Below are 16,159 nucleotides of genomic sequence, written 5' to 3'. Positions count from 1 at the left end.
AGATCTTTATTTATACTGAATTCATTAAAATAAAATTATACGTTTTTATTACGTTGTAATGTATATATAAGAATGCAGAACTTCCAAAATGTGTGGAATATTAATCAACCTATATTTTTAATAGACACATACTGTGATAATATGTGATTTTGCGCCAAGGTCACTGGAGTAATAACATAAATACGGGTATTGCAGTTTACACATGGAGTTGCAACACTGCAAGTTTTCCCTATATTAGGGTGGCCTCACACGAGCATGTGCGTACATATGTGTGCACCCCTGTACACGCAAAAACATGCGCGTATGCAGGTGCGCATTGCATTCAATGGAGCCTGTGCCCTTCATCCCCGCACGCACAAAAACAAACTCGTGTGAAGCCAGTCAGTGGGAAAACCAGAGGAGAGACACAAAAATCCCTAAGACTGTATTGCATCATCTGGAGCTTCTATGGCAAGTTCCCACAGTGCAGCACACTGCAAAACTATGTAAAAACTGCAAGTATTTGGAAGATTGAAAATCTATAGAAAACCATTTTATCCATGCACTTTTCGGCAGCAGGTGAATAATGTTTGTAAACCCTCGGCACATGCATTGTACTGTACGGTGCTGCATATCTTAAGTTGCAAGATTTGTAGCAAGTACTTTAAATGTGAATCTGGTACTCCTGAATTAGATGAGGTCCCACTAGCTGGTATTTAAAGAGGTATTCCAGCGATAGGTGAAAACTGAAGAATATGATATTGCCCAAAAATAGGACCTGTTCCAATTTTTTCATCTTGCAGTTACAGGAGAAAGATCGCACAAGTAAATGCATCCATTGCAAATAATCGGTTCTATTTCTGTTCGCCTTGCAACACACAAAGCGGCATGATAAAATCACCCATGTAAACTCAGCCCAAGGCTACATTCCCACGGGCGAGTTCAATATCGGGCTGATAAACCTGGCCTGATATCATGCTTGTCAGCCCACGGATGCAAAGGGTTTTTCATGCAAAACACCTTGCATTATTTCTGGGAAACTGCGATCCTCCTGCACTCGTTTCATGCGCAGCAGAGGATTGGCAAGGATTCCCATTGACTTTAATAGGAAAGAACACATTGCATGGCATGCATTGTGTTTGACTGTCCCATTAAAAACAATGGGTGATGTGTAGGACTCCACTTGTGCGAATGTAGCTTAACTTGCAGGTGAGAAAGGCTGGATGCACATAGCACATGACCTGAAAATATGGCTATCAGTGTAATTCAACAGATAGCACACAGGCCAACTACAGACTATGGGACTATGCACATGGGCGCATTTTCTCCATGGTCCGTGTAAGAAAAACCCCAAAAACTCATGACATCTCCTATTACCCTGTCTTTCACAACGAGAAATAGGACATGTAATGCCCTAGAATGTGCGTCGTCCATGTACTGTCTAGTGCTAGTTGACCTGAGCCCCTTGGTTGCAACTCATACTTACGGACATTTGCGCCTAGCCCAACTCTCCCAAGCTATGGTCCCAAGTTCTCAGTAAAGTGTTCCAGGCTCCTTCACTCAAGTAGTTGGCAGGGATTTTAGCTTATGGACCACTCATGCCATCGTCTGACACACTGATAGCAAGAAGTCATCATATGACCGTGCCAACCACAAAACCAAATGGTTACGGATTCTAATCAAGTACAATATTAAAGGGCGCCTTTAGTTCATGAAATATTTTGCAGATTTTTTTTTAATAAGTTATTTAAAACCACATTACAGGGGTTGTATGTTTCCACTTTAAATCAGAACGAAAAACTTGATAGAAATCAGAAGACTATGTGGCAATAAGAGTCTAGATATATACAGAGGGTTTAGGAAGTTCCCATTGGAAAAGGGAATGGGGGGGACGAAAAAATAAAAAGACCTCCACCGTCCTTTCTTGATAATATTGGAGATGGACCCCAGGTAGAACACAATGCTGTAGAAGTTGTGCACACTGTGGTTCTCATTTGTCCTCCTTCCCCTTGGTCTTCCTGTAAACCATCTCCCTGAAACTTGACAAGATCTTGTTTTCCCTCTTGCGCCGCTCTTCTTGGTTGAAGGAAGCCAGGGCCCTCTTCTCATCTGCACTGTAAATCTGGTTCTCCTTACGCAGACGGACGGCCTCCATACGCCGATGCCTTAAAAACAATGACATGTTAGCTTAGGTGGGTTCAAAATTGCTTTTCTTACATACTCAAGACATTTTGCGAATATACAAGGAAGGAAAAAAACCAATAAAAAAAAAAAACCACGCCTTCAAACTGAAAAGGCCACTATGGGTACGCCTTCACCTAGTGATGGTCCCATGGACACCAAGTAGGACTCTAAAAGAGGTCTTGTTCCACATAGGATTGTCCTGTAACAGATCCTCTAACGTCTAACACACCGCTATATCTGCCCAGCTATATATGTGGCACATACAAAGGAAAGGGGGGCAGTGCTGCATAGACTCTCCATGAGACCAACACCTAACCGTTGACTTGAAACTAATCGCAGATGCATTCAATGATGTATAAAAGTCAACAAATCATCATTGTTCTCCAAAGCTTTGGAAGAAGAATAATCACATACCTGCTTCCACTCATTACATAGCCAGACTTCTCAAAAGAGGCAATTTCATCACTTGTTAACCCGATTTCACCTCTCCTTGGGATACGTTTACCAGCCTTTACATATTCTGCCATAGCTGCACCTTCACCGGGTAGCAAAGCATGACCATAGCTGTTTAAAAGAGAAATACAAGGAAAATGATTAAGTATGACATCACGTCTGAACGGAAAGGGAATTCCTCATCTACTTTCAATAGATTGAAATCTATAAAAAAGGAAATCTCCACAGTCAGCAGTACCGGAGGCTCACACTTCCTTCTGGGTGCGCTCTATGGTGGTTGAAATGGAGGGGGCTCAATAGAAATGCCACCGATTATTTAGTCTACAGGTAAAGATGGATCACAGTCTGCATTGAAGCCAGACTTCCATATGGAAAAATTCTCCTTAAAGGGGTTGTACCAAAATCTAAAAAAGTTATCCCCTATCTGACAGCATGGACTGTCATCCCCCATCTATTCAAAGAATGTGGATCCTCATGGTCCCCGCATGGATGGAGCGGGGGTCGTCCAAATGAGCCGCGACTCCAATCATTTTAATGACAGTGCTGAAGATTGCAAAGTAGGAGAGCTCAACAATCTGCAGCATGGTTGTTGAAATGAAATGGAGCGGTGAAGGGCATGTGTGTCCTCCGCTCCATTTATGTGCGGGCCGTCAGGAACCCCATTCTTGGGATCGGTGTGGGTCCTTAGCTTCAGATCTTGGTACAATTCCTTTAACCCCAAGATCTCAACTACTTCTGCAGACTTGAGTACTAGGTTTATAATACCGGATGGAAGGATATATCAGGGTCAGGGCTACTGGGTGGAAACAAACCTAACTTAGCTGCAACTAAAAGCTGATTTTCTCTGTAATTTGGACTTCTGCATCAGAAGTGGATTTAAAAAATAAAAAAAAAAATAGAAAATTCTCATGTGAAAAGTAAGAAAAAGAAATAAAAGTCTTACATCATTTGTATAAGAATGCTACAAAATATCTTAAATTAGCCCAACGGTGACTTGTTAAAGCACAAATAAGCAAAATGTAAACTCACTTTAATGGTTTGTCATCCTGGGATAAATGTGTTATCGGAGCTTCAGGCCCAACAAAATCCACGTCTTCAATATTAACCTCTGTGGGAAACGGATGCAAACATTTTACTATTCAATTAGTCTTCCAGGACCAACGGTCAGTAAAGCATTGTAGACTAATATGATACTTTTGCTTTTTCTTTTTTGCAGGTCAGTCAGGCCTTTCTTGAAGGCTCAAAAAGAATCCATTAATCCAAAATTTCCAGTTTGTCTGCATTATACAGAGAAAATGGACATAAACTGGAAAAACTAATTGCACATTTCCTCAGTTCTTTCCCCTTGTACTCTGATGTACTTGGGCGGAGGAAGAAGCTATTAAATTTAACACATAAAATAATCCTCTAATACTTAGGAGTATAAAGAATTGACTGCTGCATTTAAAGGGTTAACAGCCCCGATCAGCCGCGAAGCGTGTTGGAGCTGTTGCCCGCGGGTGTCAGCTGTAATAAACAGCTGACACCCGTGATGTATGGAGGGAGATCGCAGCGCCATCTCCCTCCATACACGTCCTGCAATGGCAGGACGTAAAAACACTGTTGGGCCGTCACTAGACATTTGACTCTTTAAAGTAGCCCCCTCTAGCTCATATAACAGCTCTACACAATCGAGGGATTCTTCCTACAATTACATTCAGATATTGTTCAGAAGATTTCTTCCCAACATCGTTGCAGAGGTTCCCACAAATGTGCTGCACTTGTAGGTTGCTTTGCTTTCACCCGTCTGTTCAGTCCATCCCAAAGAAGCTCAATGGGGTTCAAGTCTGGAGGCTGTGCAGACCATTTCATAATTTGAAGCCTATGGGCTTCTTGTTTTCTTAAGTAGTTCTGACATAACTTAGAAGTAGGTTTTAGATTATTGCCTGGTTGTAAGATGAACCCCCTGACCAACTGGGTGTACACCAGAGGGCATTGCATGGTATATCAAAATGCTGTGGTAGCCCTTTTTGTCCATTGTACCAGTTACCCTGTGCAAGTTACCAACACTGGATCAAGCAAAAGAGCCCCAGACCATTACGCTTCCTCCTCTATGTTTAACGGTTGGTGTCACGCACTGAGAAGCCATCCTTTGGCCTACCCTAATGGTGTACAAAAACCCTGAGTGATGTACCAAAGATGTCACATTCTGATTCATCAGTCGAGCCAGGAGCCTGGATGAGGCTCGGCCAATCAGCTTCGAACACAGAACAGCATCTCAGAGGAGAAAGTCTGTGTGGCTAAGGGGTGCAGAGGGAGAAGGCACTACATGGAGGCCGTGGGGGAACCGTATGCAGGAGATGATGATGATTGAGGGGAGAGGGACAATATTTGAGGACTGTAATGAATGGGGGAATGGAAACCCACCCTCATGTGTTTAGAACTAAAGTGCTTACGCCATTCTTTTACAGAAGGGAGTCGCATGCACATTAGTTCCTTGGTAAGTACAGATTATAAGTATTGGTGCATTCAACTCTGATAATCACTGTACATTAAGGAATTGCTGTGCATGTGATTTGCTTACGTTAAAAAAAAAGAATAAAAAAAGAAGAAGGAGGTATCCTAATATTTTTAGCAAAACAACTTCAAAAGCATATTTATTCTGAAATACTGCAGCGTTTCAGAATAAACATACCTGGGCGCAATGTGCAGCCTGTCCTGGATTCATGCCGCCTGTGCTTCGGAACCTGGCGAAAGATTTCCTACCGCTCTTCAAGTCTTTTTTTTTAACCTGGGCTCACCTTGTAAAATGTCCAGGTTATATAAAATACCTACTTGTTCTCTCCACCCATACATTTTCTTCCTGCATCTGATCATCTGACTCTTCACTACTAGAATCGCTGGACTCCTTTCTAGCTTTCTTGCTTTTCTTTTTCTTGGATTTCTTTCTGTAAAAATATTAAAAAGTATATCAGGTCCCCCATTAAAAACCGCAGTTCATACCAACACTTTCAGGTAAGTCAATGGGTAAAAACATGAAAAAGTCAAGTCCAGAAACTCAACTCAAGTATATAAAGGAAGAAAAGGAGACAAACCTCCCTGCGTAGGTACAGAAGATGCCAAGATCAGGAGGGTGGGGACAAATCAGAGTAAGCTGGGCAAAAACTCAATTTTTAGTTACACTTTGAGCCCTAAGACCTCATGCACAAAGCAAATCGTGTGCATGAAGGGTGTAGGTTGGCACATGGAGTCTCCAGTTATACAGACCCACATGCACTCCGGGTGGTTTCATATGGTGAGTAATGTAGTATATGATGAAACATGACACATACTTCTCAATGACTCACATTGACGGTTGACCTCCCAAAGCATCAGTGTTTCCACATACATATTGTGGTCGTTTAGGTGTTAATGTGGTTTTTGACTGTTGACCTATCTGCCATAATACTCAATTTGGCAGGTCGAATACAGTTCCAACATGATTTTTGTGTCTCTCATAGACCATACGTGCACAGCCCCTTCCCTACAATTAAGGGGACATGAGAAAGCCTTCCCCAGAATCAGCCGGGGTTCCAGATATTTAAAAACCCCTTTAACTTGATCAAAATACAATCCTGATGGTTACACAAATAAACCATTTGTAACTCCAACCTATAAAAGGACAATATACAACGTACTTTCTGTGTTTCTTCTTCTTTTTCTTCGACTTCTTTTTTTCATCTTCATCTATTGATAAAAAAAAACAAAAAAAAAAAACATAAGAATTTAAAAACGTATGAGGCTAAATGTGTCACAAGGGGGCGCTGCTCGGTATGGTTTGTAAACGGAAAATCCAAATCAGAAAGGTTTTTGGCGCATCATATAGTTACAAAAATTGATTGGACCCAATCAATCAAAACCATCTGGCAGAAAAGCTGGCCTGGTTACCCATAGCAACCAATTAAAGTTTAAACACAAAAAAGGAATGTATCGCATATATATTATACATTTTTTTTTTTTTTACTAAATAAAACCCGACAGTGAACAGATTTCATTTGCATTTTTTTTTTAAAATCTCCTTTAAATTTGCTGATTGTAGATTTTGTTATTCTACCGTCGGTATATGACTTATGAGGGCAGCCATTTTGCCTCTGATGCAGTGAACAGTATTTAGAGATGCCTTCGGCCTCATGTCCATGACACGCACGGATTCTGAGTGGGGAATCCCACACAGAATCTGACCGTGCCCGTGGCCATGGACAGTTTTCTCACCTGTCCAGGTGCGGTGTGGGTCTCCTGCATCCCGATCTGATCTTTTTTATTCTGCATGGTCGGATGCGTGCGGGCGCGCCGGCCGTCGCCCCGGGAATTCCCAGTGCTTTTTTTCCCCTGAAAATCTCCTGCTTTCCCGCGGATCCGCAGCACGTCCACATTGTCAGCTGTGGGTGTGCTGCAGATCGGACGGCTTCCATTGACTTCAATGGAAGCCGTCTGTGCGGGAATCCGCAGAAAATGGAGTATGCTGCGATTTTTTCCGATCCGCACGACAGGAAAAAAAAAATTTGACATCCGCATGCTTTAATCATTTTGCACATGCTAATGCATCCCTATGGGCGGCTTGATTTGCAGATCTCCCGCATGGGTGCCCTGCAAATCAAATCCGCCCGTGGACATTGCGCCTTACAACAGAGCTCCTGGGCCTAATACACTTGCATTAAAAAGGTTATTGCTTTCCCACTATAAAACACGTTTGAAGTGGCTGCCACTAGGGGTCTCACTTCCAGCTTTTCTGCAATCCACTCTGTCATTTGGTACAGAACTTCCTTAATAAAAGGAATACAAAGACATTTGTATACCAACAGGAGAAGGGGGCATCTTCACAGATGGTTTCCCTGCACGCCTAGCCTGCAGGCTGACAGATCTGCAGACACAGTGATACCGATCTTCACAGTCTCTGCCTCTCCTGCTACTACAGCGTGTAGGTGGGTGTCTGCACAGATTACACACACTATAGTGGGTTTACTCACCATTTGGCCAGAATAACGAAATGTTTTATCATCCTGGGAAAGCGTAGATGCTGCCTCTTTGCTGATTGGACCAGAGAGAGTGCAATACAGCATTGGAAGTAAGGGCAAGGAAGCGCAGGATAGTGAAGCACTGGCAGAATGCTAGGCTTGCTACACGTCCCCTTATTGAATGGCTGTGATTGGCTGAGGCCATGGTCCTAAGCCAATCACAGCAATCTCTTGCTGGAAGCAGAGTATATAACTCACATTACCAGGATGAGAATGCTCTTTCAGCACGGAGGACGACACGAAAAACCGCTGAAGTGCCTGGAGAGCAGCGAGAGACCAGGATGGCACCTGCTAGGCAAGTATTAAGACATCCTTCGAAAATAAGACACTGTGCCTTTTTGGGGGGCAAAAATCAATATAAGACAGTGTCTTATGTTCAGGGAAACACGGTATGTTCATGTTTTAAACTATGTACCCTAAGTTCCTATGACCACTACAGTGCCATAGGAAAACGGATAATTACCACTGCTTTCTGACTCTCCCGAGTCGCTTTCGCTGTCTTCTGAGTGTTTTCTACGCTTTTTTCTTGACGACTTTTTCTTTTTTTTCTTTTTCCTTTTTTTCTTTTCTTCTGCACAGTGAAATTCAAATACGTAAAAAACACACAAACTAGACAAATCTTATGAGTCATTCCATGTCAAATGGTCTAAAACGAAAAAAAATGTCCCCACCTTCATATCTCAGATTTGGTTCAAAATTTACCATAAAAACCATAGGTGGCAGTGCAAATGAAAAACTTACTGATCTAATAGAGAAAAAAAAAGTCTCTTTCACATCAGTAAGAAAAAAAATAAGCTGACTTTTTTTTTAATTTTTACAATTACCGTATTTTCCGGCATATAAGACGACCCCCGGCTTTTCGTCTTATATGCCGGGAATACAGTGTGGAAAAAAATATGAATCAATACTCACCTCCGGCGGCACTGCTGCAGGCTGTCGCTTCCTCATGCACGCTAGCAGAGCATTGCTTTCTGCAAGTAGAGCTTGAATGCCCAGCCTCCAGAAAGCTAAAACTCTGATTGGCTAACTTAGTCTGGCGTTAGCCAATCAGAGCATTAGCTTTCTGGAGGCGTGGCATTCAAGCCCCACTTGCAGAAAGAAACGCTCTGCCAGCGTGCACGAGGGAGCGACAGCCTGCAGCAGCGTCGCGGGAGGTGAGTATTGATTTTTTGGGGGACAGCACCTCATTATCTGTATATCCAGCGTATAAGACGACCCACGACTGCAGAGCAGATTTTCGGGGTTAAAAAGTAGTCATATATGACGGAAAATACGGTAAGCTTAAAAAATGGTTACTTCTATAGTTTTTTTGTAAGCAATGACATTTGATTGCTGTGAAGTGCCTGCAGGTCTTCAGGACTAAACAGGGGATCCAACTCAGAAACCATTATCTGTAGTAACCTGAAACTTTGGCAGATTTCTTTTGATACCACGGGCGCGTAATACACAAATTTTGAACAAACTCTGAGATACGAAGGTGGGGAGCATTAGACCACTTGACATTGAAAGAATATGTATGTTAAGAGTCAGAGAAGTTGCATCTTCATGTAAAGGGCGAGGCGTACCCACCTTCTGAAGAATCTGAACTGCTGGATTTCTTAGATCTTTCCTCATCTTCCACCGGCGTGTGCTCATCCGAACTGTAAACATTTAAAACAAGGTTTCAAACCAAATTATATGGCTTCTCACTTAACTCCTTGACATCAAAGGGTGGCAATGTTTGTATACGGTGCGCCCGGGAGCCGAGCTCGCTTCATACACAGCGGGTGCCTGCTGACAGCCGTCACCGGCTCACAGCGGGTGCCTGCTGACAGCCGTCACCGGCTCACAGCGGCCCCCCAGCCGTCACCGGCTCACAGCCGCCCCCCAGCCGTCACCGGCTCACAGCCGCCCCCCAGCCGTCACCCGCCCCCCCAGCAGTCACCCGCTCACAGCCGCCCCCCCAGCAGTCACCCGCTCACAGCCGCCCCCCAGCAGTCACCCGCTCACAGCCGCCCCCCCAGCAGTCACCCGGAGATCGCTCTGATCGCAGCTATTGACCATATAGATGCTGTTGTCATAGCTGACAACGGCACTTAAATGGCCCAACAGAGGGAACGGGCTCAATAATAGAATGCCTACTGAAGTATTGCTGCATATTGTATAAGCGATCAGATCAGTTCAAGCCCCCTATAGGGACTAAAAAAAAGTAAAATAAAAAAACTAGGAAAAATAAGTTGAAGTTCAATAAGGCTTTTTTAATTTTATAAAAAATAGAAAATCTTAAAAGCTTGAAAACCCTTTTTCAACATATAGGTTGTCTCACAAAAAAGACCTCACACAACCCATCAACAGACGGATAAAAAAAACTGAGATGGCGGCAGAAAGCACTTTTTTCCCTAAAAGATAGTTTTTTTTTTTGTTTTTTTTTAAAAGTAGTACAACGAAAAAGCAAGACGCCTCACTCCATGCAGAAAAAGAATGGCAAAATTGAGTTTTCTTCTCCATTTAATCCCGCTTAAAAATTTTTGAAAGGTTTTTCACTACCTCATATGAATAACTTTACTAGCACTATGGAAAAATACAACTCGTCCCTCAAAAAAATAAGCCCAATAGGAAAATTAGGAAGTTTTTCTTTTGAAAGCGGGAAGAAAAAAAAAAAAAAAATGGCCACGTCCTTCAGCGTTTATCTTGACACGAGCATGGTTTTAGCGCAGTACGGGCACGTGAAAAAATTGCGCTTATAATATAGTAAAAATCGCATAACCGGCAATTTTTTCACACGCATAAGACCCCAGCTTCATGCGTGTGAAAAATCGCCCATTCACTGGAGCAGCGCGTTTTTTTAAAATAAAGCGCAGCTGCTCAAGAAGATCGTGATCCCCTGCTGTGGCCGTGAGCGCCATCCAGGGGTTTTCACATGCCTTCAATGGGGCAGGTGGCAGCAGCGCTTGCTTCATTGAAAACAATGGGAGAACTTTGCAATCCCCTGCTGCGACTGTGACAGCCGCGTCGGGGATGAAGGGAACTCACGCATGGATGCAAGGCTGTTCCCATGTAAAAACGCCTGGCATACAGAGGTTTTCAGCAGGATGGCGAGGGCGATGTCGGTCTGTGAATCATGGCCCGATATCACTCTCGCCAGTGTGAAAGGGCCCAGAGAGATTTCCCCATAGCAGGGAGAGAGCGGGCTATGGAGAATTAACCCATAGCCCTGCTCTCTCTCTCTCTCTCTGCTCTGAGTAGGTGGGGCTATAAAGAGGGAGCGAGGCTAAAGAGCTTTCCACAGGGATTCCCCATAGCAAAGAGAATGAAGAAATGCTCCCGGGAAAGCCCTGTAACCCCACCCCCTCTCTCCCCACAATAGGGAAATTCCTTGGGGAGAGAGGCGGAGTGGTCAGGCTTGGTATTACAGGCAAACTTCCCATTCAGTTCAATAGAAACTTTGCCTGTAATACCAAGCTTTGCCACTGCAGTGAGAATGGAGCTGTCTGCTTCCTGCAGAAACCAGCTCACTGCATAAGTGAATCAGCCTAGTAAACAGCAGGGATCCTGAATGGCAGACCTTCACTAATCTACTATTGATAGCCCGCCCAAAGGATAGGCCATGAATAGTTTACAAACTGGACAACCCCCTTAATCATGTCAAACCATTCTAACAACAACAGTGTAGTAACTTACTCTGGTTCTGGAACTTTCGGCGAAAAACCCCAAACTTCTGGAGCTCCCAATTCTCCAATCCTCTCTCTTTCATTTAGGCGCCTGCACAAAACAAAAATACCTTATTGTAAAGCTTACAGTACAGGAGCCTGCCTATGCCTTATGGTAGTCAGCGCTGAGTCAAAGGTCTGACAACTTGGATGCCACAGAAATATACTCAGAACGAAGACAAAGGTTTGGTCCGGTGTTAGCCAGTAGAGCAAAATGGGATTGTTCTCAGTGAGAGAAACCAAGTCATCTTGTAGGTATGATAGCTTGTAATGGCTAACAAAAATACATGATGTTACTGCGAGCTTTCCAACCTACTCAGGGTTCTTCTTCAGGCTAAAATGACTCAGAATGGTTGTCACTAGAGATGAGCGAGCCTACTCGGCCACGCCCCTTTTTCGCCCGAGCACCGCGATTTTCGAGTACTTCCGTACTCGGGCGAAAAGATTCGGGGGGCGCCGTGGGTGAGTGGGGGGTTGCAGCGGGGAGTGGGGGGGGGGGGGGGGGGGGGGAGAGGGAGAGAGAGGACTCCCCCCTGTTCCCCCCGCTCCGCCACGCCTCCCCCCGCCCCCCGAATCTTTTCACCCGAGTACTCGAAAATCGCAGTGCTCGATCGAGTAATTACTCGAAACGAGTAGGTTCGCTCATCTCTAGTTGTCACCCCCATGCAGAGGCTAAACTCAGTGTATTTGTTTTAGTATACATGCACTCAAGGAACATTTTTAGCCAAGGAAGGAGGGTGTAATATAAATAAAAAAATATATATATATATTTTATTTTTTAATTTTTTTTTAGAGCGATTATGCTTAATAGTAATAAGTGTATATTAACCACTTCCCATCCACGGGCTTCCTGAGTCTGCAGCCTCTCAGCGCCATTTTATACGGAATGATTCATTCAAAAAAAATGACTGGATTGCGCAAATTTGTCCGATAATTGCTGAATGTAAACACCGAAGAGGCTGAACGAGAATTTACAAGTGCAAACAAGAACGCAGCATGCTCTATTTTGCCACGGATTACGCACAACAGCGCCCATTGTTCTCCTTAGACATCAACGCCCGCCATACGCAATTTCGCGGGATATTTAAATACATTAAAAAAAAGACAAAAACAGGAAGACTGCGCATGAAAGCGTGCACAAGATATGCTGTCATGCGCAGTAAAATGTCGCTGCCATATGCAGCACTACACCGGCTCACCAGCGGTAAAACCTGCATACGGTCATGTGAAAGCGGCCTTAGGCGGATGTGGGTGGTTACCAATATGACTCTGCCCTCATGTGGATGCGTTGTGTAACTACACCGTGACCCACACTCATCATCGCCATAGCATCCACAGGGCACCACGGAAAATCAGGCCCAGCAACACACGCTTTAGGAAAACTGTCTAAGACATAAATCTTTGTTGCCCATAGCAACCAATCACAGCGCAGCTTTCATTCCTTACCCTGCTGAGTTAACATGAAAGCTGTGCTGTGATTGGTTGCTATGGGCAACGATGTTTTGCTAATACACCGTCTATCTACAGACACCGGTCGGGTCATACCACTGTGCGGGGGGCGCCTCTCTCCTCCTCACCTGGCTATAAAGGCCTCCTGCCTCTGTCTCATTATCTCCTCCTTCCCCTTCTCGTAGTAGTCCCCCCACTGCTTGCCGTGGTAGGTCCGGCTGGAGGAGGCTCGCTCTCTGGAGCGGCTGCGGCGGTGGCCATTGCTGACTCCGCGCTCTCGGGACTTGGATCTCTTGCTCCTCTTCTCCGGGGACCGGTCGCTGCTACTACTGCTGCTGCTGCTGCGGTGCCGTTTCCGCGGAGAGACGGGACTGCGGCTCCGGGAGTGGTGTAGGGGCGACATGCCTCACTACACCTATCCTCTACGTTGTTTACAGGGAACCGGAAACACTTTCTACGGAAGCCGACGCGTGTCCAAAACGGAAACGCGTTCTTCTGACGTCACTCCACACAAAGCCAAGCTTATAGCAAATGACATCAGAGAGGATTAGAATTGTGTGGACATTTTTGAACAAATATTTAGCTTCTCTATTGGGGATTCTGCCCTAATTTAACCCCTTAGTGATCTAATTTGCTGTTTTTTTTTAAATCTACAGAATAGATGATTGTAAGCATTTTTTTAATATGTGTTAATGGCCTATTCTATACATTGTTCCTTGTTTGCATTTTACCCCTCTCTTGCTATGCAGCTAGGAAATTAATGTTGCCAGGGAAACCATTCTAGCACTGTATTAGACAAATGTTTTCTATTATTGTTTAACCCTTTTACTCCCATGCTCTGTTCCCTCGCGCTGGTGTTATAACTCACCGATCTCGGTGGCTCTGCACCCGGCAGCTCTTTACCTGATGGCACATTGAATGGGAAGCCGTTCTATGCTGCAGACAGCTTCCCCCATTCACAGCGCCCATCTCACATACATCCTCTGAATTCGATTGGAACCATGTTGGAGTTCATATGACTTTTCATCGCACTAAAAAAAAAAAATACTTGGAGATGGGGTGAGCAAAAAAGCGCAATTCTGGTGTTCTGAATTTTTTTTTTTTTTACAAAGTTCACCATGCGAGATAAATAATGTGTTAATTTGATAGATCAGACTTTCATGGATGTAGCGATACCAAACATGTTTAGGGTTTTTTTGTTTTGATTTTCTTTTATTATAAGTGTTGGGAAAAAAGGGATTTTTAAAACATTTATTCTTTTATTTTTTTTAAAAATAAAACTTTTAAAAATTTCGTAGTCCCCATACGACATTTGAACTTGCGATAATTTGAAAGCTTATACAGTATAATGCAATACCATAGTATTGCATTATACCGCGTTCTGACAGGCTGTCTATAAAGGCGTGCCACAGGCATGCCCTGGTAGGCAATCTGGCATGGCAGCCCTGCTGGCCTTTAGAAGGCCCTGGGCTGTCGTGGCAACCAAACGGCAACTCGCAATCTCATTGGGAAGGGGGACGTTTGGGACCCCAGAACACTAAATGGGACATTTAAATGAAGCTGACAGAATTGACAACAAGATTTAAGGTTTAACAGCTACCATCAGCTTTGTGGGCAGCTACCGAAGACAGTCGTCATCCACCATGTATGGATTGAGATCGGCTCCCAATGCCGTTCCAACCCCACGCACGCAGGATGTAACTGTATGTCCTCGGGTGTGAAGGGGTTAAAGATGTTTTCCTATCTTAAACATTTTTGACATATCTTCAGGTTATGAAATAAATGTCTGATAAGGACCAGTACCTCTTCTGTGATTAGGAGTCCCCACACCCTGTTCTTCCAGTCTTTGGCCGGCTGCACACAGGCGGATCTGCATTGCAGAATCCGGAGTGGAGGTTCGCCTCCAGATTCCGCAGCAAGTACCTTCCATAGCATGTTATGTAAAAACGTGATTTATCTAAATGGGTGGAAATTGATTGCAATTTTTCGCTCGCGGAGGAGAAATCGCAGCATGCTGCAATTTTCTGCGGAGTCCGCATGAATGGCTTCCATTGAAGTCAATGGCAGCCATCTGACCTGCGGCCATTCCACAATCATCATTGCAGAAAGGTCATGGGATCCACGTCATTGCCTAGCAATGGCATTACCTGTACTGCGCATTTGCGCTGGATGGCACATCCGCAGCACAAAAAAGAAGACGGTTGACAGGTACACGGGGGTCACCAGGCGGGCACCAGGTCGAATTGCACTGCAATATCCCACATGCGGAATCCAACCCGGTCATGTGCAGGCAGCCTTTGAAGAACACAACCAGATAGGGAATGAAGAATTGGTGAGGCTTGAAGTCTATAGCAGTGACAGTAACACTCGGGCAACCCCTAGAAGACATTTATAGCATAGCTAAGGCAAATTTTTCAAGGAATCTGCCGAAGAAATCTGAGGCTGATATTGGATCTCTTCTGTGGATGACCACGTGGATTAGTTCCACTTCAACTCAATGCACCTAATCCGTGGATTTCCTGTGTGGCATCCACTGCAATAATGGACATGCAGTGTAATTTTCATTATGCGGTGCAGAATTTTTTTTATATATATACATGTATATATTTGAGTCACAACCACATCAGAAAAAGTTTGTTTGAAGCATTTGGCGCTGCCCTTCGCCCTGAGTCGTTGCAACTATTAATATCTGTTCCATCCTTGTATTCATAACAGTGCATATCAGGCACACAGATCCACCACCCGAAATATGGGACTGTCCCCCCGGATCTGGGACAACGGGGAGCCATGTAGCACGTTCTTTGCTATTCCATATATAGCGGCACCATTATACCCTATAGATTGACTCTCTCCTGATCAGTGAGGAGGGCTTTAAACCCCTCCATGGGGGCAGGCATGTACTTGCTATGTGATCACTATACATGGCTGATAACACTGTAACATGTATGCTGATAGTTCTGCACTTTCCCCCTTGTTGCATCTGATATTTTCTTTCCACTCTTTACAGATCACTGTAGATTTTATGGCTGCAGTTCTTAATGTGAAGTGACAGCCGCGATCCGCTGGGGGCGACACCGCTCTGGCATCAGTGGCCCTTTTTGGCTCCCAAATATCTCTTTGGGCAGAATAGCGCCGGTCCCATGGGGCAGGTCTGTGAACTAGATCTCCTATGGGGCTGTGAAGGGGTTACAGTCTGGAGTGACTCCCATCATCCGCAGTGACTCACTGGTTTTGTCAATCTCCTTTAATCCCGCCCTTAAACGGCGCAGGGTAGGCGTGTCTACTTTGACATCTGACAACCACATCCTCCAATGGGAGAGTCCTAAGTCTGCCCATCCCACACTATGAACCAATGAAAGCCTTCTAGAGGCG

At 44.4% G+C, this 16,159-nt stretch overlaps 1 protein-coding gene across 2 annotated transcripts; it reads right to left on the bottom strand.

The window, feature by feature from the left end:
* Nucleotides 1-1,696: 1,696 nt before the first annotated feature.
* NKAP (NFKB activating protein) lies at nt 1,697-13,257 on the bottom strand. 2 transcript variants are annotated; one of them, XM_066581740.1, is made up of 9 exons: nt 12,916-13,257; nt 11,310-11,390; nt 9,219-9,289; nt 8,113-8,220; nt 6,273-6,321; nt 5,431-5,543; nt 3,646-3,724; nt 2,578-2,727; nt 1,697-2,144 (listed from the first exon to the last, which is right to left on the bottom strand). In XM_066581740.1, exons 1-9 carry the CDS (start codon nt 13,188-13,190, stop codon nt 1,970-1,972), a joined length of 1,101 nt encoding a protein of 366 aa, XP_066437837.1. In that variant the 5' UTR covers nt 13,191-13,257; the 3' UTR covers nt 1,697-1,969. The 2 variants fall into 2 exon arrangements, with proteins under 2 accessions (XP_066437837.1, XP_066437838.1); XM_066581741.1 differs by lacking the exon at nt 8,113-8,220 and having other exon boundaries at nt 12,916-13,256.
* Nucleotides 13,258-16,159: the final 2,902 nt, after the last annotated feature.

Source organism: Eleutherodactylus coqui, chromosome 10, assembly GCF_035609145.1.
Source record: "Eleutherodactylus coqui strain aEleCoq1 chromosome 10, aEleCoq1.hap1, whole genome shotgun sequence".
Lineage (NCBI taxonomy): Eukaryota > Metazoa > Chordata > Amphibia > Anura > Eleutherodactylidae > Eleutherodactylus > Eleutherodactylus coqui.
The sequence above is the reverse complement of the archived record's forward strand: the minus strand, read 5'-3'. Positions and strand labels throughout refer to the sequence as shown.

What these genes read in the sequence shown, in the direction of transcription:
- NKAP (XM_066581740.1), bottom strand. Translation starts at nt 13,190, where the DNA reads ATGTCGCCCCTACACCACTCCCGGAGCCGCAGTCCCGTCTCTCCGCGG. An exon ending in CCGAAAGTTCCAGAACCAGA is followed by an intron (nt 9,290 to 11,309) that starts GTAAGTTACTAC and finishes AAATGTTTACAG; the next exon opens with TTCGGATGAGCACACGCCGG. An exon ending in CAGGATGACAAACCATTAAA is followed by an intron (nt 2,728 to 3,645) that starts GTGAGTTTACAT and finishes TCTTTTAAACAG; the next exon opens with CTATGGTCATGCTTTGCTAC.